This window comes from Protopterus annectens, chromosome 11.part0 (genome assembly GCF_019279795.1).
Source record: "Protopterus annectens isolate FY-2018-M chromosome 11.part0, PAN1.0, whole genome shotgun sequence".
Classification (NCBI taxonomy): domain Eukaryota; kingdom Metazoa; phylum Chordata; order Ceratodontiformes; family Protopteridae; genus Protopterus; species Protopterus annectens.
Window position 1 is genome coordinate 328,814,989 of NC_056745.1, and position 26,285 is coordinate 328,841,273.

Genomic DNA, 26,285 nt, shown 5'->3' on the forward strand with positions numbered 1-26,285 from the left:
TCGGACAAATTGAAAAGGTTTTCTGCTTGGAACCAAGCTAAAGGCCAAGACACAACTCAGCCTCATATGCCTCACATTCTGCAGTATCTAGCTGAGATGTTGCATAAAGGACTTTCCTTCTCCTCAATTAAAATCCATGCTTCAGCTATTTCAGCTCACTACGACATGAATCCACTTTTATTTTCAAATCCACTCCTAAGGCAGTTCCTCAGAGGGGCAAAAAACATTAGACCACCTAGAAGAGCTCCTACACCAACATGGGACCTCAACTTTGTTCTGGAAAAACTAACGCTTCCTCCCTTTGAACCAGCTTTTTCTGCAGACCTTCAGTTCCTTTCTTGGAAGACTGCCCTGCTCCTGTCAATAACTTCTGCTAGGAGAGTTTCAGAATTATAGGCACTTATGGCAGTGGAACCTTTCCTCATTTTTCATCAAGACAGAGTTTCTCTACAAACTAATCCTTCCTTCATGCCTAAGGTGGTTTCCAGTGTAGCTTTAAATCAAACCATCCATCTACCCACTTTCTTCCCCAATCCACAGAACAAAGGTGAGAGACTCCTGCATTCCTTGGACATTCACAGGCAGCTTCGATACTACTTGGATAAAACTAAGGCTTTCAGAAAAACTGACCAGCTCTTTGTTTCCTATGCTACAGCTTCTCAAGGGAAGGCCATATCCAAGCAAACCATTTCTAAATGGATAGGCCATTGCATACGATTCTGCTATACCCATCATGGGAAACCAGTTCCTCCTACCATTAGATCCCACTCTACTAGGGCAACAGCTACCTCTACAGCCTTTCTCAGGGGGGTTCCTACCAAGGAAAGTTTAGAAGCTGCAACTTGGAGTTCTGTACACACCTTCACCAAACACTATCACTAACCTCTTTATTCTAAGTCTAGGGCAGGCTTCGCCACTGCAGTTCTGCAGGGCCTCATTGCCTCCACTAACCCTCTATGATGCCTCCACCCTTCCTTAGCTTTGGGACTCAACCCAAGTGTGATGACTGCAGCAGGGTAACACGATGAACATAGTACAGTTTTGTACCTACCATAAATGTAGATGTTCGAGTGTTCACCCTGCTGCAGTCCAGGTTACCCTCCCTCCAACCCCTCTGATCTACTGGCTAAATCTTTGCTATGCCTTACTGAAGTATTTGCTTATAGCTGAAGGGTTTTTGTGTTTGTACAGTGTTCTCACCTTTTGGTACTAATTTGGATCATTCACCTTTTTGAGGACACCTGACATCTGGGGCAAGAAAAACTGAAGAAAATGGCGTTGGTTGCAATATATGTACCCCTGGTGCACTGACGTCAGGGATGAGGTGACAGCAACCGACATCGGACCAAGACTTTGGAAATCCGGCCAACTGCGGGACCGCCTGACGACAGGATAACCCAAGTGTGATGACTGCAGCGGGGTGAACACTCGAACATCTACATTTATGGTAAGTACAAAACTGTACTGTCATGCTGCTCAATGCTAGAAGTCTAAATCTCAAAATGCACTCGCTCGAAGCACTCCTTAAAATGGAGAACATCGACATTTGTGCTGTAACAAAGACCTGATTCAAGGCAGCAGAAAGCACCCCTGCACTACCAGGCTATACCTCATTCCACACCTTTCGGCCCCAGAACTTGGACCGAAGCTCCAAAAGAGTTGGTATTTCCATATTCATAAAGGATGCGCACACCTCCAGACTGGTAGCCCAACATAACGCATCAGAGATACTTCAGGTGCAGCTAACATAGGGTAAGACAGCGATTCAGGTCGTAGCCTGTTATAGGTCTCCAGCCATGTCCCAAGACTCACACTCCACATTCCTAAGCACCCTGGAGAATATTAGGGTCCAACCTAACACTCTCATACTGGGTGACTTCAACTATTCCTCCATTAACCGGGAAAACTACTCATGTACCAATGCACTTGCCCAACATTTCCTGGAATTCATTAATTCCAATGCCCTGGATCAGCTCGTTCTTACCCTCACTAGAGGTAGCAACATCCTTGACCTGGTCATTACTAACATGGGTGACCTTTGCTCTACCCCAACAGTCAACTCCTCCCTGGTTAGATCTGACCACAAACTAATCACCATGGTAATCCACATCCCCCTCACCCCCACCCCACCCCCACAAAGGTAACCACCATGAAAAATGTTTCCAAAGCTAACTTTGGGCTCCTAAAAACAGAGGTGGCTAACTTCAAGGCACCCATGCAAATGGAAAATAGTTGCATGACCACTGAATCATACACCAATGCACTGTACAAACACATACACAAATGCATGGATCTCACCATACCCAGTAGAACCAAGATACTCTCCTCCAAAAAAAGGAAGCCAATCTGGTGGTCCCCTGCCATAAACAAACTCTACAACAGAAGGAGGAAACTGATGCGGAATAAAGTGAAGTCCCAAGACTGGAAAAACTCCCTTATCAACCTCAACATAAAGTTGAGATCCCTCATCAAATCCTCTAAAGCTAGCTATGAAAACAGAATTGCAGCAGATAGTAAAGACAAACACAAGGCCTTCTATAGTTATGTAAAGAATCTTCACAGCAATACCCAGATTTGCTCTGAGCTACTGCACAATGGTACCTCCTATACCGAGCCAACAGATATTGCCAGTATACTGGCCTACAAATTGATTATCAACTTTACCCCTCTCTCCCCACCAAAGGACCAATCACAATACCAGTAGATTGCCAGGCACCCAGTAGTACTGCTGCACAGGTTAAAACAGCAATGTCCAAGGCCACGAATACAGCTTCTATGGAACCTGACAATATCCCTGGCTGTGTTCTACATGAACTACAGAATGAACTGGCACCTCACCTGTGTGAAATGAAAGAAAACCGCTCAATAGAGCGAATGCAAATAACTAATTAAAAAAAAGTAATAAAAACGCTACCAACAAGGATGCGTCCACACTAGAAATAGAAGAACTTTATTATAAGTGACTAAGCGCTTTCACTCTGCTACCTCAGGGCTTCTTCAGAGTACCATAGTAAATCAGCTGTCCTATTAAATACAGGAAGTAACGTCACATGTAAACATCATTAACCACTCATATATTAGGTATTTCATGCTGCTAAACATAATAAAACCATATTACAAATATATTACATGTATTAATGAATGTTGTTAGTTTATAAGATTAATTTTCCCTTGTTAAAAATCAATGTTGAAACACGACTATTTTAAAAAACACCAATAAATACTAAATAGTTTATGTAATAAAATCAAATCTGCGTAACTCTTATTTTAAAAACAAAACTTAATGATACATTCTTGTTAATGCCCGGGTACACTGTGGCATTCATCCTGTATTGCCATTCCATTTCAAGTTTCTCCAAATGTAATTTCTTGTTCCCACCTCTACCATAGTCAGTCACCCTATCAATGATAAAAAACAGGAACTTGTTAAAGCTAGTACACTTCTCAGAGTGAATAAGTCATGCACTTTCTTTCTTTTTGTTTCCTTCAGTTTTCTAGTGGTTTTACCCATGTAGAAAGCTGAGCAAGACATACAAGTAGCCATGTAAACTACCATCTTGGTATTACAATTGCAGTTTCCAGGCTACAGGATTATACGAGGATAACTATCAATTGCCACATATAGACCAGAATTGACATGTTTACAGGCTCTACACATATTACATTTAGACATTTTAGAAATCAACCCTCGATTACTTTTGTGTTTTTCTAGTAAATTTTTAAGATTTGCTCACCTAGTGAAAGTAACTCTTGGTGTAGAACCCAAAATGTTTTTAAATTCTGGGCAAAAAACTAAGTCCCATGTGTTGTTAACAATGGTTCTAATTTTTAAGGTTTTAGTATTGTAAGGAAGTACCAAAATACTATCAGTTGAGGTCCCTTTCCATGATCAGTGGATAGAATAGAAATTAATCTGTCATTTCTTTTCTTTAGAATATAATTCCTTGTTCTAATCAAAAGTTTAGCGGGGTAATCCCCATCTTTAAACATACCTATTAAAGTGTACATCTCGTTCTTAAAGTCACTATCATCATTTGTCAATCTCAATATCCTCACCATTTGACCTTTCACTATACTTTTCTTTTGGTGCATGGGATGACAGCTGTTAAAGTGAAGGAATGTGTTTGAGTATGTTTCTTTTCTGTATACTCTTGAGTTTAATTTCTTGTTGATTCCATCCCACCTCAATAATATATCCAAAAATTCTATACTATCTTTACCTATCTTGTAAGTAAACTTTAAAAAATGTTGTTAAACTCAAGTAATCTACAAATTCCAGCAACTCATTTTCTGTACCTCTCCAGAGGTGAGTATATCATCCAAAAATCTTAGCCAAATTACAGTTTTGTTGAAAAAGTAGATTGAAACATCCATTTTTGCTCCCATTGAGCCAACACCAGGTTAGCGTATATCAGTACACACTTGGCTGCCATGGCTGCACCTGATGTCTGATGAAAGAGCTCTCCCTCGAATAGTAAAAAGTTATTGTTCAATACTCTTTCCATAAGTTGAACTAATAAACACCTTTTAACACTGTGAGTACCTTCTTTTCCCTTCAGAGCTTCTTCAAATAATGTTAACCCTTCCTTGTGTGGAATGGCTGTAAACAAGTTCATTACATCTACATCAACTGTAACAAATAAAAATTCATCTCTAATGACATTGTCTCTGAGGGTTTCTAAACAATGCCATGAATCTTTTAAACTACGTTTGAAACAATTCAGTACAGGTTTGCACCAAAAATCAATGTACACTGCAGTGGGTTCAGTCTTTGACCCTGTCACTGCGACAGTTGGTCTAAAAGTTGGGTTTAGTAGGTCTTTGTGGATCTTCGGGATCCCAAAGGTGTGGGGAATCACAGGAGAATCCACACTCAAAATATTGAATTCACTAGGATCTAATAACTCTGGGGTTAAGAAGTCATGAAGTACCCAATCAATTTTAGCATAATCTCTTGTCATTTTATTGATGGAAATTCTCTCATATGTAGAGCTGTCATTTAGCAACTCATATATTTTGAACACGTAGTCGTGGTAACCCATAATGACTGCCCCCCCATCTTTGTCAGATTTCATGTCTCTGACCTGATTCTTCACATTCAGTTCTTTTAAGACCTTTTTCTCACCTAATGTTAAATTGTCATAAACATTTGTCACATTCAAGAAGAGCCTACATAATTATTTTTCACATAAGGTATCAAATGTGGCAATGGTGTTATTCGTGGGAGGGATAAAGGTGCTTTTCCTTTTTAGAGACACTTGTTGGGTGCAAACATTTTTCTGCTTGTCATGGAAAAACAGTTTTAAATTTAATTGCCTTATGAATAATTTTAGGTTGGTAAGAACCTTGGCAATGTCTTGTTTGGAACTAGGTACAAAGGAAAAACCTTTACTAATCAAGGACATATGTATTTCATTATTTGATAAAAAATTTATCCATGTAAAACCATCCTTTGTAATTATTGTACATGCAGATTGGTCATGTAAATTTATGTCCATAACATCTATTACTTCAAAAAGTGTATGGTCTGACATCAGTGACTCGCACACATTTATCTGTTCTCTTGGTAAAATTGGTAAGAGGATGTGTGTGGATCTGTGTGCCCCATTCAATCACAGCCTCATCAGGCTTAGTCCATACAGAATGGCCCACTGCTACAGTCATCCCTTTCCACAAAGGAGGAGCAACTACAGACCCTGGGAACTATCGCCCCACTAGCCTGATGAGTCTGATATGCAAAGCTATTGAACACATCATCATGGACCTAATAAACAAGGATGTAGGGAATCTACAAACTCTGGATCCCACACAGTTTGGTTTTATGAAGGGTAGATCATGCCTGCTCAACCTGGTCGACTTCTTTGAATCAGTCACCAGAGCTGTGGATGATAGAGCTGTGGATGATGGCAAGGTGGTTCATACAGCTTACCTTGATCTGGCCAAAGCCTTTGATACCATTCCCTACTCAGGAATCATCGAAAAACTTACTAAGCTAGGCATCAACCCTGTATCACTAGGTGAGTTGCAAACTGACCACAGATAGAACCGACAGTGTGAAAGTAGCTGACTCCAAGTCAGACTGCCGACCAGTCACGAGTGGAGTTCCACAGGCTTCGGTCCTGGGTCCTCTCCTGTTTGGTATCTACTTCTCTGAAGCCCAGGCCAACATGAAGGGACTCTGGCTGACAAAGTTCGCAGACAGTTGCAAGTTGGGTGTTATTATTAACTCCCCAAGTGATGTTGATATCCTACAGAAAGCCCTGATTGAGACCAACGACTGGTGTCAGAACCATAGCCTTAAGCTCAGTGCCAAAAAATGTGTGTTCATCCCGTTTGGGAAACCCAGTTCCCTTGAAGTAGCTAACTCCACATCAGACTGCAGACCAGAAACGAGTGGAGTCCCACAGACTTCGGTCCTGGGTCCTCTTCTGTTTGGTATCTACTTCCCTGAAGTCCAGGCCAACACAAAGGCACTCTGGCTGACAAAGTTCACAGACAATTGCAAGTTGAAAGTTATTATTAACTCCCCAAGTGATGTTGATATCCTACAGAAAGCCCTCATTGAGACCAACGACTGGTGTCAGAACCATGGCCTTAAGCTCAGTGCCAAAAAATGTGTCGTCATCCCCTTTGGGAAAAACCCAGTTCCCTTGAATTACCACATCAGTGGTAGTCCACTGAACACAGAAGGCATTATAAGAGATCTGGGAAAACAGGTTGACAGCAACCTCTCTTTTGACCACCACATTGCCAGTGTGGTCAGAAAGTCCTTCTATGTGGCACATCTCATTACTAAGGGTTTTGCATCCAGGAAGAAAGAGGTCATTGTCTCCCTCTACTCTTCCCTCATGAGGCCAGTCATCGAGTACAATGCCTCATTTGGCATGTACCTCACTAGACACTTGCAACAACTGGATAGGCCGCAAAAGTACCTCACAAAGAAGATCCTAGGCCTTAAACACTTGTCCTATATGGACAGACTCAAAAAACTACAACTATTCTCCATCTCATATCGCCTACTTAGAGGTGGTCTCTGCTTGTCTGTCCCAGCTCTGTTAGAAATGCTACATCTAAAGAAATCCCAATCCCTCCGCACCACACACTCCATAGACCTCAACCTCATTACCACAATCAACAGAACAAGCTGGAGGGACAAGGTCATAACCCAGAGACTGCCCATGCTGTGGAATAGACTTCCCATACATGTCAAACAGAGCACATCACTGGCCCTTTTCAAGAGAAATATTGATGAATGGATGGGGAATAGAAAATTCACCCCGAGGATCACTCCAGTGGCTCTACTCGACAAAGCACTGGGAACTAAGGTCGGGTGGCAGGATGCCAGGGTAATCCTATGGGCTAGGCTTGTAAAGGCTCCAGGGCCATTGGCCTAGTGCACACCTATGAGCCTATGAACCTATGAAACCTTCTTTGTCAAGATTCTGAAGGTAATAATCCTATTAGTTAACCAGGTAACCACCTTTTTGTTAAGATTCTGAAGTTCAAGACGTTATCTATTCAATCTCTTATACCTCTGATCCACCCATCTAGCTTACATGGTAAAGTTTGATCTAAAGGGCGTCCATCATCGCATAACCCATTGTTGAGCATTTTGGGTATTTCTTAAGATTTGTTATGACTGGCTTGCATTATCAGTTCTCCATTTTACATATTGGAATTTCCGGTGCATTGAGGGTAGTCGCAAAGTGCCAAGCTCCATTTTTCCTTGCAGCAAAGTTCAGTGTGCTCACGTTTTTCTTTATTTGAATGTTTGTCTTATCTTTGTAGATGCATTTCTTCTGCTGTCGATAGAGTCCTTAGCCACTGTTCAGGAACATGTACTCAGTCTGAGTTTTCAACTCAGCTTTCAGAAGTCTTCATTTTGTCTTTCTGTCCTTTTCACAGAATGATTTTCATGGGGCGTTTGTTGGACTCTGCCTTAGGAAGAGCCTTTCTTCCTCCTTAGAAACTAGACATGTTTCAACATTTCATCCTGAGTTTCTCCAGTCAAATCTCTGTATCTGCAAGGAGTTTGTCAGGATTATGGGGTACATGGCACTGATGACTCTCATGCAGGATTACAGGGTACATGGCACTGATGACTCTCATGCAGGATTACGGGGTACATGGCACTGATGACTCTCATGCAGGATTACGGGGTACATGGCACTGATGACTCTCATGCAGGATTACGGGGTACATGGCACTGATGACTCTCATGCAGGATTACGGGGTACATGGCACTGATGACTCTCATGCTTCATCTGGTGAGTCTACAAATATACGCAAAATGCAATGGTATCTCAAATCAGTCTAAGATTTGTAAAGAGGGACACTGGTTCTGATCCCCCTCCAGTCAGTCACCACAAATGCTTCAGACTTGGATTGGGTAGTGGTTTCAAAAGGAGTAAATGGGACAAATGTGCAAGATATCTGGGAACCTGTAGAGAGAAGCACATAAAAGTCAGAGAGATGTTGGCAGTTACCAGTGCTTTGAAGGCCTTGAATCATCTGTGTCCACATCACCCTTGCAACTATACACAGACACCACAGTGATATGGTACATAGATAGGGGGGGTACCAGATTTTAACCTCTTTGCAGACTTGCTATGGTAGAGTGGGATGTAGCACTTCAGCTCAGTTTTACTCTTTAGGCTTCATGATTTCCATCAGAGCAAAGCTTCATTGCAGAAGACAAGCTCAGAAGGACCAAGACAGACCCCTCTGCCCTATCATGAATGAAAGCTTCATCCTGGGGTCTTCAAAGAACTGATTCGGCTGTGGGGAATACCTCAAGTAGATCTGTTTGCCACCCTTCAAAACATACAACTGATGAAATGCTACTCCATGACTCCTTGCATACAGGCCTGGAAGGCAGATGCTTTCTCATTCCCAAGGATGTGCTTTTCCCTCATTTCCACTGATATCCAGGGTCCTTCTAAAGATTTGGAAGGACTCTCCAAAATTGTGGTGGTAACTACCTTTTGACCAAGGCAATAGTGGTTATCCCTTCTCTTGAATCTGGCTAAGAGCAATTACCACAAGCTTCCCCATATAGTAGATTTACTCACACAAGACAGTAGAAGTTACACCGCAGTCTGGAAGCTCTTCAGCTGACTGCCTAAATGATAGAATTTTTAATTTCGACACCTTTTTTGTTGTGGATCCACAGCAGTTACTAAATGACCCAAGAAAACCTGTTGCTACAAAGTCATAAATGTGTAAGTGGAAAAGATTTTCTTATTGGTGCCCGGCAAATAAGCAGGATCTTCTTCAGGCCCTGCTGGGTTCTTGTTTATGTGAGTTACTGTGCAATGGCCTTTCATCTTCCTCCGTCAAGGTAAATTTGTCGGCCATTTCTGCTTGTCTGCCCTTGGATTCCCCCTTTTCTAATAAGGCTGAAGTTAAACTATTTTTGAAAAGTGAAATAGCCAAGCAACACAAATAAATGAACAAAATAGCAGAAAATAGTGGCTTCCAGCAATGAACTCCAGATGCTCCAAATACTCCAAAGGCTCCAAAAAAATAGCGTACAGAATCTTTTATTACCGCTTTCATCAACTGACTTCCTCAGAATACTTGATACAACAAAAACACACCCTTAAATACACATTTCAATTAAATAAACAATTAACTAATTAAAAATTTAAAGTTATATTACAAAAAATATATATATGTACCCAAAGTCTAATTTAAAAAAGAAGACAATTTTCTGCTATTTTGTTCATTTATTTTTGAAAAGTGTATTACATACTCATCCACCTCGGAAACAGGTGACATCCTTGGGAGTGGAACTTTGTGCTTGAGAGGCTTACTTTGTCTCCATTTGAACCAGCTTATCAGACTGGATTGAGGTTCTTAGAAGTGTGTTTTCTCATTGCTTTAATATGTGCTAGGAGAGTGTCTGAGTTACAAGCACATATAATGAGTCAGTCTTCCTTGTTTTCCACAGGGACAGTCTCTTTGAAAATTAATCCTATCTTTATACCTGAAGTGGTGTTGAGAGTTTACCATACGCAAGTCTGTTAACCTCACAACATGGAAGAAAGGGTCCTTCACACTGTAGATGTATACAGGCAACTCAGATACCTCCCAAAACTCAAACCTTTAGGAAAGCTGATCAGCTGCTCTCTTATGATGGTAAAAGAAAAGGACAACCCATGTCAAAACAGATTAGTTCCAGGTAGCTGTCTCATTTTATTGCCTTTTGTTATACTGACCATAGTAAGACACTTTCAGACAGGGTTACAGCCCCACTCCACAAGGGTATTGGCTTCTTCTGTGGCTTTCTGGGGAGGAGTTGTACTCAAAGTATTATAGAGGCAGCAACATGGTCCTCCTCTACACACTTTTACAAAGCACTACAAATTGGAAACCTTTTCCAGGTCCAGAGGAGGTTTTGCTAGGACCATTCTCCATGATCTCCTGGTGTCTTAGTTTATTGCCCCCCCCCCCCCCCATTCTTTTTCTTCTCTAAGCTATGGAAATCTACCAATATTGCTTAGGCTAAAAAAATGTTCTGAAGCTTTTTTTCACTCCATCTGCTCTTTTAGGGAGCTTCACCTGAACTCCTGACAGCTGGAGCACATGGAAGGTGCCCTTAGCTTTGTCAGACTAGCAGCTCAATGGGTTAGGACCCATATAGCTTAGGCTACTGCAACAGTAATCTATTAGAAAATCTACTGTTATAGTAAGTTTACTTACGCAACTGTTCATTTCTGTGCATCTGCTACAAGGTAGAACATCCTAAACATTTCATGCCCACATGGGTCACTGCAAGGTTGTAGTTATATTTAGGTTGATGGAGGTCTTTAAGGGCCCCTGTAATATCAGTAATTTTGCTGACAGAGGTTACAGCACTGTTGTACCCCTGTCCAGCCTAGTGAGTGCCGTGCCTGTTTGTCTAACTATGGAATTACTCATAACCAGGACCTTATTAGAATTAGCTGCAGAATTTGTGGACCTTCAGGGCACAGGCTTACAGCCAATGGTGATTCATTTTGGATATGGAATTAACTGAAGGTCATGCCACTCAACCTCTTAGAATAAGAAATATGGACAAAGCCACAAATAATGAGGGGACAAAGGACCAAAAACAGGGACATTTTTTAAATATTGCTCTTACAAACTTAAAAGGTTGATAGAGTAAGAGGTATTGCATTAACATGAATTTTCTGAAGGACATGAAGTCTGAAACTCAATTGTCTGCCATTATTTTCTGACCTCAGTCCTCAATCCTCAATGATTTGCCAGTGACTTGCCAGAAAACCACAATTTTATTAGAAACAGACAAAAATATAAAGCAAAAATCTGGACAGCTGAGAGATATGCTGAAGGTGGAGCTGTAGATATAGTTAGAGAAGTGTTTATAGCTGGCTGAGGTTTTCTAGGGAGGGTTCTGCTGTGCTTGATTTTATTATCCTGAAAGATTCTCCCAATGTAGAGTTCACATCAAACTATTCAAGAACCCTGAGTTCATATCTAAGAATAGCTAGTCAACTGCAGAACAGCACACCATTAAATTAGACTGTGAACTTTCAAAGCAAGGGTAATGACAATCAGGACATTTAAAACTACAAGTAAACATTACTACATTAGAAGAAATGCACCACCAATAAACAGCAGGAATGTCAGAAATCTAAGTTCTAAATTATTAAGTGAAGCTGATCAAGCACATTAAACAAAGGGCTGCCTTTCATACCAAATGGATAGCATCTGTAATAGATACTGTAGATACTTCTGCTTGCATGGGACCTGAACATAAAACTCGTATGTGCAAAATGCAAGTACTGATCATGGACAATAGAATATTTTCAAAAAAAAAAAAACTTTCTGTGTTTATTTATACCAGCACTTCATCCTGCAGAATTGGATAAGAATGAAAATTGGGCTCTTTTAAGAGGTCAGTGTAGAACTCATTCTATTGTTCTTTTAACTATCAAAAATGGAAAAGGAAAACACACCATTTAAACTGATGTTTACCTGTGTATCTGTTCTGTTCCTGCACAGGAGAAAGTGACATAGACTTCATGTTCATTCACAACTCCATACTCCCTCACATAATTCAAAATCCAACTAAAACACAGAAGTACTCAAAAAAAAATAAATAAATAAATAAATAAAAAAAAAGGCAAATCAACATTAAACACCACCAAGTACAAAAATACACACCTCAACAAAAATATATTACCAAGTCTGCGTAAAAAATGTTTAACATAACAAATCAGGTTAAACACACTTTCAGCCATAAAAGTACTAATTCAAAAGTATATTGCCAGATCAAGCACAATAAAAGGCATCCAAAATGATATAAAAAACTCCTGAAGAAAATGAAAGCATAAATCATACAAACAGAAACTGAAGCAGTATAGGAAGGGAAGGAAATGAATAACATGAAATTAAAAGTATTTCATATAACAGAAAATAGCCTAAACTAAGAGTCAGATTATACAGATAGAGATAGACACACACACACACACACACACACACACACACACACACACACACACACACACACACACACACACACACACACACACACACACACACACACACACACACACACACACACACAGTAGACCCTGCCAGACACTGTTTGATCTAAGAAAGCATATTTGAAGATAGGACACTGCCTGAAAGCAAACTTATCCAAGCATATTGCACCTTTGGTGTGTACTTCCAATCAACACCCATAGCTCCTTAGGTTGTCCAGACCTTTTGTGAGCCTGGTTACTTTAACAAAATGACTTACCAGATGAGGAAAGGTATTATTAGAAAAGACAAGGAGTAATTAACAAAATTACACTAAAATTCTTAGTCTAAAATAAAAATGATTACTAATGTGAATATTTTAGGGTACAATAAGCAATATCATCAGCTAAATCAAATTAAAGAAACATTGGGCTAGCGTTACTTTCAGTTATTGGGGTTGCCACCAGAATATTTATTCTTCTGAATATTTTTGTGACCTTGTTACCTGCGAACTAGTTCAGTTATTGGGATTGCCACCAGAATATTTAGTCTTGTAAATATTTTTGTGACTATGTTACCCAGGAACTAGTGTATAGGTTGTGCTGTGCAGTGGATATATAAATCACTTCATTTGAAGGTATTCACCTGCCAGAGCTCATTAGAAGTATGTCTTGCTAGCACCTGTTTGTAAGTTGCACTGTGCTGTAGCACACAACAGTTTGACAGAAGGGTCCCTTAAATGACTACCCAGAACATTTTATTCCAAAATTCCACGCAATTAAAAATGTATAAAGCTGGATAGCAGTTGATTAGTTAAAATTGGTATAGGAACTATTTTACATTAAAATATACTACAGACATATGTCTACCCTGTATAAACTTCTAAATATAAAATACACTTTGCAAAAAATAGAGATGGCCACTTTGTAGGTACACTAGATGTAGAAGATTCTATAGGAATGAGAAGTGTACTAACTGTGGATGTTCATCGTGTTTCACTGTTGCAGTCCTAACAAATGGGTTATCCGACTCCTGGTAGCCCTCAGTCGGCCAGAATACCAAAGGTAAGTAAAAATGATGTTGGTTGCCGTCTGTTATAAAGGACATCAAGGCGTCCGATACAAAAGGAGGCAGCCGACGTCACTTCCTCAATCTTCCTGACCGCGGAGCCTGAAGCAGAAGCTTTTCATGCACAAGTGCCGGTCGGTAGTTTACCTTTGTTGGTTTCCAACTACAAGAGTTGAGGTCTACTACAGCTAAGTACTCCATTGGGGATCCTCTTTTCTTGCCTTAACGAATGTCAGAAAAAGTTAATAATTGCCTTACCTGTGGAAAGCAGATTCCCAATAGAGATTTTCATTCCTATTGCATTATTTGTTTAGGTTTTGACCACGACATTCCCAAGTGTGATCTGTGTGCCTCCTTTAATCTGTGTACTATCTGTCGTCGGGCTAAGATTTTGGCTAGGCATTTTGGAGTTTGGCCTAAGTTCGTTGGTATGGCGTCCGCCGGTCTTCAGGCTTCGGATGTTCCGAAGAAGTGCAAGGATAAGGACCCCAACAGGCCTCTGAGAGCTAAGTCCTCGGATGAGGTTAAGTTGGTCGTCAGTCAGGCGGTAGCCAGTGAGACGCCTTTGCAGTCCCTGCAGTTCGCAGATGTACAACCGCAGGCCTGGATTAAGTCTGAGTCCCTTAGGCCTTCGGCCTCTGTTTTGCCTTCCGACCTGTCACTGGTCGCCTCTTCTGCTGGAGCCGGAGCCGCTGACTCCAGTGTCCGAGGCCTCTGTTTTGCATTCTGACAGCAAACTTTTTCCTTCAACCTCTGCTGCAACTTCAGTGGTTGCCAGACCTCCCTAGTCCTTCAGGCTGGCAGGTAAGTCTTCCATTCGTAAGCCTGTGAAAAGGCAGGCTCCAGCTTCTTCTCGTTTCCCTCAATCCCAAATGGTTAAAATGGCTAATGATTTGTTGACTCTTATTAGGGGTTCTCAGCCTCCTCCTTCTAAAAGGAGTAGGGATGTTTCTCCTGAGGTTTTGTCCTGCTCAGGTTGTGATTCTTCCAGCATTTCTGCTGATGAAGAGGAATTTTCTCAAGCTTTTTCTCCTTTTGATGATTCAGATGCAGAGGAATCCATCCCTTCAGCCTCTCCTCCAGACGATTTCTCTTTTGGTGATATTTTAAATACCCTCAGAGAATATTTTAAATGGGAAAGTCAGGATTATCCCCAATCCAAGAAACGGATGAGGGTGTTTCTGGATTTACCTCAGCATAAGCCTCTTGCTATTCCCCCCTGTGTTGGAAGTTATTGATGTTTTTCTGGAAAATTCCTTGTCTCCAAATTCGGTTCCTCCTGCTCCCAGGAAACCTGACAGGTACTACAGAGTCCCTGATTCTCATCTTTTTCTTTTCAGGAACCCGTTGGCGGATCCAGAGGTTATTTCTCAGGGCCCTAAAGGAGTTAAGGCAACTGTGACTAGGAATCCTGTTCCCTCTGACAGGGAGTCTAGGAACCTAGATAGGTGGGGCAAGAAGGTTTATACCTCTGCCACCCTAGCTATTAGGGCTACTAATTGTCTTTTTCATATGCTGAAGTACCAGCAGCACACCTTGGAGGCTATTAAGTCTAGGATAACAAGTGTACCTCTTTTGGCAGAGAGTAAAGACATGCAGGATTTACTGAATTCTGCCAGTCTGGTTAATAAGCATTCTTTACATTGTGGTTTTGACATCCTTGAGGCCTCCAGCAGGGCTGTGGCTACTGGATCTGTTATTAGAAGGCATGCTTGGCTCAGAGAACAGCCTCTTCCAGAACCTGTCAAGGCTAAGCTTTTGGATGTACCTTTGCATAAAGACAGTTTTTTGGCAGCAAAGCAGAGGAGGTACTAAAGAAGATGAAGGATAAGGCCAAGTCCATGCAAACTGCTAAGGATTTTCTGCAAGTTCAACCCCCTCGCTTTAGCAGGAATTACCCTTCCAAGAGTTGGACCTTTCCTGATAGCAGCAGACAGAACCGTTCCAGGACTAGAGGTTACAAATCATCTAGGGGGCAGGGGGCTACTCCTCAAAGGTCTAGGCGTTGGCAGGCTTCCACTTCTAAAGGGGGAAGCTCCAAGCCTGCATGTCAGACAAAACACTCTCAACAACTTTTTACAACTTTTGCCTGTTCTTGCTTGCCGGAAGAGTCCTTTAGGGGGAAGGTTGGCCCTTTTTGCAGATGTCTGGGCCACTATCACAGATGACAAATGGGTGCTCAGAATGGTGTCCCACGGGCACAAGTTTTCTTTCTGCACCTTTCCAGCTCCCAAGGGATTCATGGACATTCCTCCAAACCAAAGGGCAGAAGTAGAAAAACAAATTTTGTCTCTGTCTCATCTGGGAGCAATAGAATCAGTTCCTGCTCAGCAGGTAGGCCAGGGATTTTATTCCAGGCTTTTCCTAGATTCAAAAAAAGAAGGCACCTGGCATCCTATCTTGGATCTTTCCATTCTGAACTCTTTTCTAGTAATTCCAAAGTTCAAAATGCTCACTCTGCATCAGTTGCTGCCACTGCTAGAAAAGGATTCCTGGCTGGTAACCTTGGACCTCAAAGAGGCTTATCTGTACATTCCTATCAGGGAAAGTTGCAGGCAGTACCTTCGTTTCGAAGCCCTTTGGCTTCTCTACTGCTCTCAGAGTTTTCACAAAGTGCCTGGCCCCAGTCATTGCTTTTTGCAGGCAGAAGAAAATTCATATTTACCCATACTTGGACGACTGTCTGATTCAAGCAAGCTCTCAGAAACAGCTATTAAAGGATCTGGAATTCGTAAAGACTCTTCTGTCTTCCCTGGGTTACACTCTCAATGTGGAAAAATCGAATATGGTACCATCCAAGGAAGTAACATTCCTGGGAGCAAGTCTGAACACAGCCGCCCAGATGATATAGCTCACCCAGGAGAAGCAGGCAACTCTTTCAGTTTACTTCAAGGACTTGGCAAGTCTCTCCCAGCTCCCTTCAAGGAAATACCTGCAAGCTCTCGGATTCATGGCATCTTGTATTCTCATGATTCCATATGCAAGACTGCATAACAGGAAATTGCCATGGTACCTCAAGAACATTTGGTGTCAACACACAGAGGACCTGGATATCATGATTCCTCTGCTTCCATCTCTGCAGGCGGAGTTTTTGTGGTGGGCAACAGCCTGTCTACAAAACAAAAGCATGCCTTTTCGGACATCTCTTGTCACTCAAGTTCTGACTACAGACACATCGGACTATGTCTGTGGAGCACACCTGGATGGCAGATGCATACAGGGACATTGGAATGCCCAGCAGAGACATCTGCACATAAATCTAAAAGAGTTGATTGCAGTTCAGCAGGCCTTACTAGCTTTCAAGTATCTTCTTTCTCCAGGGACCCTGCTTGTCAGGACAGACAACACCATGGTCATCTGGTACATCAACAAGCAGGAAGGGACTCACTCTTACCCCCTGTGCAGGCAAAGCATGAATCTTTGGTCCATGGCAGCATCCCTGGACCTGCATCTCCAAGCTCAGTTTCTTTCAGGAAGGCTCAATGTTTTGGCAGACCAGTTGAGCAGGCAAACCCTGGATTCTCACGAGGGGCAGCTGAACAGAGCAGTCTTTTACATCATCATTCAATGTTGGGACACTCCTCAGGTGGATCTTTTCTCCTCCCCAGACAACCATCTGCTACCTCTCTTTTGCACCAGACAGCAGCAAAGCAGAGCCTGGAAAGTGGATGCTTTGTCCTTCCCTTGGACGTTGCTATCAGTGTATGCCTTCCCTCCTCTTCCTCTTCTTCCCAGAGTATTAGTGAAGATCAGGGACGAACGTTCAAGGACTATTCTCATAGCTCCGGACTGGCCCAGACAGCATTGGCATCCACTGCTTTACAGTCTCTCCCATCTTCCTCCTTGGCATCTTCCTCTGAAGCCAGATCTTTTGGTTCAGGAAAGGGGAAACATACTACATCCTCATCTTCAGTCTCTCCATTTAGCAGCATGGCTCATTGTATGACTCCTTCCCTTTCTTCCTCCCTTTCCCAACAGGTGGTTGACGTGCTGAGGGAGGTCAATAGGCCTAGCACTAGGAAATCCTGTGCTGGCAAATGGGAAAGGTTCTCTCAATGGATGCAGGCTAGAGGGGAGTCTGCTTCTCAACCTACCCTTCCGCTGATCCTGGAATACCTGACTGATTTGCTTCAGGGTGGTCTTTCTTCTTCCTCTATCAAAATCCATGCTTCAGCCATCTCTGCTCATTGTTCTCTTGAACAACTCATTTTCTCTCATCCCCTGATGAAAATGTTTCTCAGAGGTGCTTGCAATTTAAAACCTCCCAGAAGAGCACCTACTCCAGCCTGGGATCTTAATTTTGTTCTGGAAAAACTCACTCTTCCTCCTTTTGAGCCAGCTGCCTCTACAGATTTAAAGTTTCTCTCTTGGAAGACCGCCTTCCTCTTGGCTATAACTTCAGCAAGGAGGGTTTCGGAGCTGCAAGCTTTGATGGCCGTGGAGCCTTTTCTTATTTTCCATGCAGATAGTCTCTCTGAGGACTAATCCCTCCTTTATGCCTAAGATGGTTTCCAGCCTGACACTTAATCAGTTCATACACCTTCCTACCTTCTTTCCTAATCCTCGCAATAGAGGTGAAAGGATCCTACATTCTCTTGATGTGCACAGACAGCTCAGGTTTTACCTGGACAGGACTAAGGACCTTCGGAAATCAGCACAGTTATTGGTTAGTTTTGCCCCTGGAGTCCAGGGCAAGGCTATTTCTAAGCAAACCATTTCTAAATGAATTGCACATTGCGTTACCTTTTGTTATTCCTTTCATGGCAAAGCTCCACCTCAAGGGGTTAGGACCCACTCTACTAGAGCAGCTTCCACTTCTGCAGCCTTTCTAAGGGGTGTCCCTACTAAAGACATTTTGGAAGCTGCCACATGGTCTTCTGTTCACACTTTCACAAAGCACTATAATTTGCCTCTGTTTTCCAGAGCCAGGGCAGGGTTTGCCACTGTGGTGTTGCAGGGCATTATCTCCAACCCTTGATGCTGTTGGTTCCTCCCCCCTTTTTCCTCTGGGCTTTGGTAATCAACCCATTTGTTAGGACTGCAACAGTGAAACACGATGAACATAGTACAGCTGTGTACACTTACCATAAATTTAGATGTTAGAGTATATTCACTGTTGCAGTCCTGGTTTCCCTCCCTCCTTCCCCCTTTTTGGGGTCCTCTCCTATTCTCTTTTCCTGAGGTACAGGCTTAATTTGTTATTTGTAAAATTGTTTTTTGGTTTAAGCCTTATTTTCTGGGGACTCCTGACTGTTATGGCAAGAAAGACTGAGGAAGTGACGTCGGCTGCCTCCTTTTGTATCGGACACCCTGACGTTCTTTACAACCGATGGCAACCGACTGCATTTTTACTTACCTTTGGTATTCTGGCCGACTGAGGGCTACCGGGAGCCGGATAACCCATTTGTTAGGACTGCTCGAACATCTACATTTATGGTAAGTGTACACAACTGTACTTTCTCTGACAGAGTTGCCGATGTATGGAACAGACTACCTAATTACATTAAAGCAAGTACTAGTTTGTATATTTTTAAGAACAGCCTGGACAATTATTATAGCAACAAGTGTTTTGGTATATTGGCAAGCTAGAAGGGCATTAATGCCCATGCTTGAAATATTTGTATGTATGTATATGCATGTATGTGAGGTGTGTGCATCGTACTTATATTACCACAAGTCTGATCAAACAAGTGTCTTACACTTGCTGGCTGTTTAGTAATATCTGTACCATGCACACCCCTTGCTTATTGCATGCTTCAGTTCCCTCACTTCTACAATGTCATATCACATATCTTTAAAAAAAAAACTTTTTATACTTAATAGACTCAGAATTAAAGGATGTACTATCAGTTGTCAGCCTTGACACTTTTATTATCTGGGATTTTTTAAACATTTCTTTTTAAAACTTCCAGGTGCATACTAGCTGCAAATAAACAAATGTTCTGTTTTATGAACTTGTTATGCACCCTGGTATTTAAAAAGCAAAACTAAGTAGCTTTCCATGTTTAAAAAAAATACCTGATAAACAAGTGAATTTAACCACAACTCACTCCATGAACTCAATGAGGAATTAAACCCGCAGTTAGGACAGCTGTTTAATCTTAGCCTCACCTCAGGATACGTACCCAAGGAGTGGCGACTGTGGTCCCACTTCAGTCCCATTAGCTTGACAAGCCTTATCTGCAAAGCCATGGAGAGGATCATAATGGAACTCATAAATAAAGACATAGGGAACTTGCAGACTTTGGATCCAACCCAGTTTGGCTTTGTCAAAGGCAGATCATGCCTTTTAAACTTGGTTGACTTTTTCGAGACAGTCACCAAGGCCATTGATGAGGAAAGGCAGTCCATACAGCCTACCTTGACCTGGCAAAGGCCTTGACACAATACCCCACTCAGGTATCATCAAAACTCATCAGCTTGAATGTAAACCCATACATCACAAGATGGGTTGCAAACTGGCTAAGTGACAGAACCCACAGGGTCAGAGTTGCTGGAGCCATGTCAGACTCAAAGCCTGTCACAAGTGGTGTCCCACAGGGCTCAGTCCTGGGTCCACTCTTGTTCGGCATCTACTTTTCTGAAGTACAAGCAAACACAGGAGGGTTATGGCTGACAAAGTTTGCAGATGACTGCAAACCCCATCTGACACAGATATCCTTCAGGAGGGCCTCACAGAAACGGATAACTGGTGCCAGAGCCATGGCCTAAAGTTAAATGCCAAGAAATGCATAGTCATACCCTTGGGAAAAACAAGGTTACTAGCTACCATATAGGTGGCAATCCACTGAGCACAGAAGAAGTCATCAGGGATCTGGGGACCCAGGTTGACAGTAGCCTTCGTTTGACACTCATGTTGCTAAAGTAGTTAGGAAAACCTTCTACATTGCCCACCTGATCATGAAGGGATTCACATCTAGATCAAGGGAGGTCATCGCCCTGTACTCATCACTCATTAGACCTATGATTGAGTACAATGCCCCATTCGAATGTATCTGACCAGACACCTGCAGCAGCTGGAAAGGCCCCAAAGTTCCTCACCAAAAGGATAAAGGGTCTCAAAATATGTCTTATGCTGCCCGACTGAAAGAACTCCAGCTCTATTCAGTCTCATACCGCTTGCTCAGAGGTGACCTGTGCCTGACATATAAGGCCACGTCAAACCCTGATTTGATGAATATGCTTCACCTCAAAAAATCTAGATCCCTCAGAACCACAAGGGCGGGGAGACTTAAACCTTGACACGGTTATTAATAGAACATGCTGGAGGGACAGATTCATCACCCAGAGACTCCCTATGCTGTGGAACAAAATCCCGGTACATGTGAGGCAGAGCACCTCGCTGGCCTTGTTCAAGAGGAATCTTGACCAATGGATGGGAGATATACCCCAGGGATTACTTCAGTGTCACTGCTTGACAGAGGCACAGCAAAATAATAGGCATAGTTTTATTCAAACTAAAGGGGCCAAATAACTATGGGCTAGGCTTATAAATGCCCTTGGGCAGATAGCCTAGTATGAACCTATGAACCTAAGATAACAGCACCTGTAAATGTGATTCGCTGAAGAAAAAAATTCATAAAACGTGCGTAAAATCCAATGAATTTAATAACACAATCACTATAAAATAATCAAATATCTCATGTCTCTAGCACCTCTGCTACTTCTTCAGCGAACCACATTATAGGTGCTGTTATCTCTGGAGTGAGTTGTGATTAAATTAGCTTTCCATGTTTGTCTTTTCAGTCTGACAGCTGTGTACATTACAGTTTTACAGAAATGTCTGTTGGTGATATATTCTTTAAGGGAAGAGTGGTTCTTTCGAGTGGGGCCCTTGAGAAATAATCTAAATGGAGCCATAGTAGACAAATGCCAAAGAAGTAGGAAACAGATTTGGTGTACTTTTTTACATTCTGCAGCACATGGATTTTTTAAACTAGATAAATAAAAGCATATGAACAAATATATTCTGATAGCTGTTTAACTTAAGTTATGTCACCACTGAACTTTTAACTGTTTAATTTAAGTCTGTGTCTTGGCACTGTAATCCCAATGTCATTTCCTTCACCCTCACAACTGCTGTAACTTGTCATATTCCAGTACTGTTCCAGTAGGTAAGTCTTGGGTTTAGATACCCAACTTGGGGGAGGTGCTGCGTTCTGTGTTCTCTGTCAGACAGCAGATGAGAGTATGTTAATCTTGTCCCCTTTTCTTATAAGGATGACACATGTCAGAGGCATCATATTTGATACATGTCCCTTTCCCATTTAAGGATGGAATAATGCAGAGGTTTCATGCTTGATGCATGCACAAAATGCGCCTGTCCCCTTTGGTGCTGTTGTCATCTTAAGGACTATATTTAGTTCCTTTCAGCATCACCTTGTTTGTTCTCAGATGGGTTTTGCATGAAGAGACTTGGTGTTTCAGAATGAGATAGGAGTTCATGCTACTTCCCCTTGCCTTCTGACTGTGTGTTTATCTCCAGCACTGTGACAGAGAGCATCACCCTAGGGACAGACTTCAGGCCCATGTTATTTTCTGCTCATGCTTAATTTATTTACACAATTTTTTCCTATGTAACATTGTATACGTAAATTCCAGAACTAGAATAAAGGAAGTTCACTGCTATTAAAAAGAAACGTGGATCTCATCAGATTCTAAGTGCAGTATTGACATCTGTTTTGTCCTACAGATATGCTACACAATAAGCATTGGAAAGGAAATAATTGAAGCCAAGAAGGTAAGATGCATACCTTTAAGCACTCTGTTTTGGAATTTCTATTTTAGAATGTGGCAGAAATAATTAAGTAGAGATTTACTGATCAGAGTATAACATTTATATATTGAAACATGTTATGATAGCTGTATCTGGATCCATTACTAAGATATGATTGTTGCTTCAGTATTATGTGAATGTGGTTTCACTAGATTAAACAGCATCAATGCACTCATAAAACCTTTCCAAAGAAGACTGCTTTATTTTTATTGCTTGACAGATATATGTTTCTTGAGCCGTTACTAGGATATGATTGTGGCTTTAGCATTATGTGAATGGTAATTTCACCAGATTAAGCAGCATCAATGTACTCATAAAAATCTTTTTAAAGATGACTGGTTAATTGATTTTTATTGCTTGAGTAAATAATGTTCCCTGGATTACTAAGAAATTTAATGATAGAGCAGATCAGAGAGACTCGGTATTGAGGGGAAACACCTGTGCAGACTATTATAGGACCTTGAAATTCCCAGTATTTAACAAATCTAGTCAATTTGACATGCATATTGCTGGCTGATATGTTACAAGTGGAATTTTCAGAACATTCTCCTACTCCATTCTGCCTGCTTTGGGGGATGTTTTTGTCACAGCCTGCAATTTGACAGACAGCCAGTGTTGTTGCCCCCTAAAATCTTATAGACTGTATAAAGTGCTTTAGTCTTTTAAGTGTTTATACACTCATCACTGACCACAACCAGCAGCTATTGCTTAGAGAATTCAGCTGGTACTTAACGTTTGGTAAATATTAATCCCTTTCCTTTTGACAAGAATGAGAAGGCTTTGGGGACTTACAAGATGGCTGCACACTGAATAATCTTTTAATTTCAGCTCTTCCAATGTGAAAAACAGAAACTCAGAAAAGAGAGCTATTGAGTTTATCTTTTTGGGGAAAATTCAGTTACTAGCTAATACGTGCACTGCCAGAATACCAGCAAACAAGAAATCCAGAGAAACTGAAAGAAAATCAAAAGGAGAGGAGAAAACATTGTGTGAGAAGAATTCTACAGATGTTCTACAAAAAGCAGTTCAAGCTTTAGCATTGGTACAAGACATGACTTTCAGTAATCTATTGGACAAAAATAAGTAAAATGTGCTCAGAGTTGATTAAAATAAACCAAACTTTGTAGTATAGCAACTCAAATAACAAAAAGCTGGAAAACAATGAAAGAGGCTTTAAACAGATATTCAGATGAGCTGATAAAATTACAAAAATCAGAGGTCAAAATGAAGATAAGGATGCCTGAGTATGAAACTTCTCAAGAAGAGATGTTTCAAAAATTGGTAGAATTACTGTACAGAGTACAGAGAGAAAACGTGGGATTTTTTCTGTACCAGAGAAACTGGAAGGAGCAGACTGTATTCATTTTTGTGAAAGCAAATAAGCAACTGGACTATTATTCCAGAGCAGGAGTTATTACCTGAAAAGGCACATTGTATGTATACTCCAAACCTGTCCACGAGAAAGGAGCCCAGACTTTTAATAGTAAAGATGCAATCCTACCCGCAGAAAGACTTGATTCTTACAAAACTGTGACAGAATGCTTGTGGAAAAGTAGACCAGGCAGAAGAGTAAATTTATTCCAGCAGTCCAGGAATATCAAGAAGTAGGTGTGAAATTCAAGCTGCTGTATCCAGCTATCCTCATAGTATTTTCTTCCTGGAAGGTCAATGTAATTTTTGTGAAGAAAAAATGCAAAAATGTATCCATTAAAAAGTAAGCTATCAAACAGAAGGGGATTTTGCTTCTTATTCTTCTGATAATTAGGATCATAGAGAGACTATGAAAGTGAAACATTTTCCAATGTTTCAAAGGAAAAATGCTTGAGAGGAAAAAAAACACAGAAGTTGACTAGAAGCACCAGGAATACATTGGAAATGATCCAGAGATTAGATTTGGGAGTTGAAGCTCGATAGAAATAAAACCAGCTACTCAGAAGTTAATGAGGAAATGTGGGATTGCAAAGCATCAGTTACATTTGTGAAGTACGACAGAACAAGAAAACCTGGAAATATTTGAATTTTTGTCTTTGTTAAACTTGTAGGGGACTCCAAAGTATATCCTGTACTTCATGTCATTAATGTCTGGAAGAGCATTAAGAAGTGAGAAAGAGGAATGAGAGTATTGCAAGTAAAACAAAATTTCTTCTTAGCAATATTTTTATAATACTTGACATATACTGCATTCTATAAAGTAAAGCATTTTCAGTTATTCAGTGTCTAACAGGGATACTAAAGTAAATTGGTGCCCCTATTTTCCCCTTCTTTCTTTTTGTTCATTTTTAAGAAATGTGGGCACTGCAATGTAAAAAGATAAGAATGCCTAGACAAATGAACATGAAATATTTCAAACTGATATGCTTTTTCTTACTTTTGCACAGAGGGATAACTGGAGTAAGACCCTTGGTCTGATCTAATAACAAGTATTAAGGGGAAGCAGGTAAATGAAAGAACACTGAATATAAAGAAAAGTTTTCCTCTAGCAAATAAATGTGCAACATGAGAAGCTTGTAGTGGAAGGCAACAGTGTATCTGGTTCTCATTTCTATGCAGGCAAGTTGATAAGAGCTATAAAACAGTCAATATTTTTTTCAATGGCTATAAGATAATGTCTTGAGAAAGCATTCAAGTTGTTTTCTACATCTTGAAGAGGAATGAAAATAAGATAAAAACAGACATCACTAAGTGTGAGTAGAATAACAGGCTGTACCATGTCTCTTAGCATAGACGACCTTCATTATAGGTTAAGTCCTGTGAGTGTGGCTGTCAGTTTGGGATTATTTTTTTTTCTAATTAGGAGGGTTAAACTTCATTATTTGAGTATGTATGTAGTTTTGTGTGTTTGTATTTAGTTTTTTTTTTTGCTAAGGGTTTTCATTAAAACAAAAAGTCTTGTATGATGTGGCATAGGTTAAAATGGATTTGAAAAGAAGCCACTGTATAAAAGCTCAACCTTCCAAACATTAGCATATACATGTAACACAAAATTTGAAACTAGACATTTTTAAAAAAGCTGTTGTACATAACAAGTGGGGATAATAACTTCTTACCATAATGACAACACTTTCCATATTATCTTTTAAATGTGAATGGTCTCACAGATGTATACAAAAAATAAAGAGTAGTGAACTATATTAAAAATGCAGAGTGCAAATAGCTACACTACAGGAAACACATTTTGAAAGGACTGTACATTTAAATTTGATAAAGAAATAATTTCAGGATGGTTATTCACTGGAATATCTGGGACAAGGGAAAGGGGACTATTTATATTAATTGTGAAAGGAGCTCCAATAGTGATAGAAGAGGGAAAAAAGATAATGGTGGCACTGTAGTACTAAAGGGATACTGGGAAGAAAGGAGGCTTACGCTGGCATATATTTGTATTTCACCTAAATCTGCTACAGTGGAGCTTAAGAAAAAATTATCATCTTTCTTCGGGAAATAAGTAGAGTTTAAAAATAGGGTGGAAACAAAAGAAAAAGAGATATAGTTAAAAAGCAACAAGTATTGCAGAATAGGGCGAATCTCACAGAACAAGAAGAGGCATCAAGATAATATAAAGGGCAAGCTTGATAATATGCACGAGTTTAGAAAGATTGTTGTTAAGCAACGTTTTTTTTTTTTTATAATTGCCCCAGAGCACAAAATCTTTTAGCCCAGTGACTCAGGCAACAGAAAGTAGAAAGGTTTGTTGCTAAACTTAGAGAGCCTATAATAAGGAAAAGAACCAGAGATCCTGTAGAGGTATTAGAAATGTTTCAAAAATGTTATGAAAATCTGTACATCAAGTTTCTTCAAAGACAGTTCATTGCAGTGTAAGTGACTGTCATCATCATTGCTCTATTCCAGTCCTGACAGGTTTGATTCCCATTTCTTTGGTTTCATCCTCTACACCTGCCTTGGTTGCTGGATCCAGTTCTAGGTCAGATTTCACATTCTGTAGTCTTAACCCTCCCATACTTTTGTTCCT

General features: G+C 40.8%; 1 protein-coding gene across 1 annotated transcript in view; it reads left to right on the plus strand.

Annotated features, from left to right (window-relative positions):
• APPL2 (adaptor protein, phosphotyrosine interacting with PH domain and leucine zipper 2) overlaps positions 1-26,285 on the plus strand; it is a 1,154,621-nt gene that overhangs the window by 1,092,007 nt on the left and 36,329 nt on the right. The window contains exon 20 of the mRNA XM_044087826.1: positions 22,232-22,279. Within this exon, the coding sequence (XP_043943761.1) occupies positions 22,232-22,279 (48 nt within the window). The remainder of the gene's footprint in view (positions 1-22,231; positions 22,280-26,285) is intronic.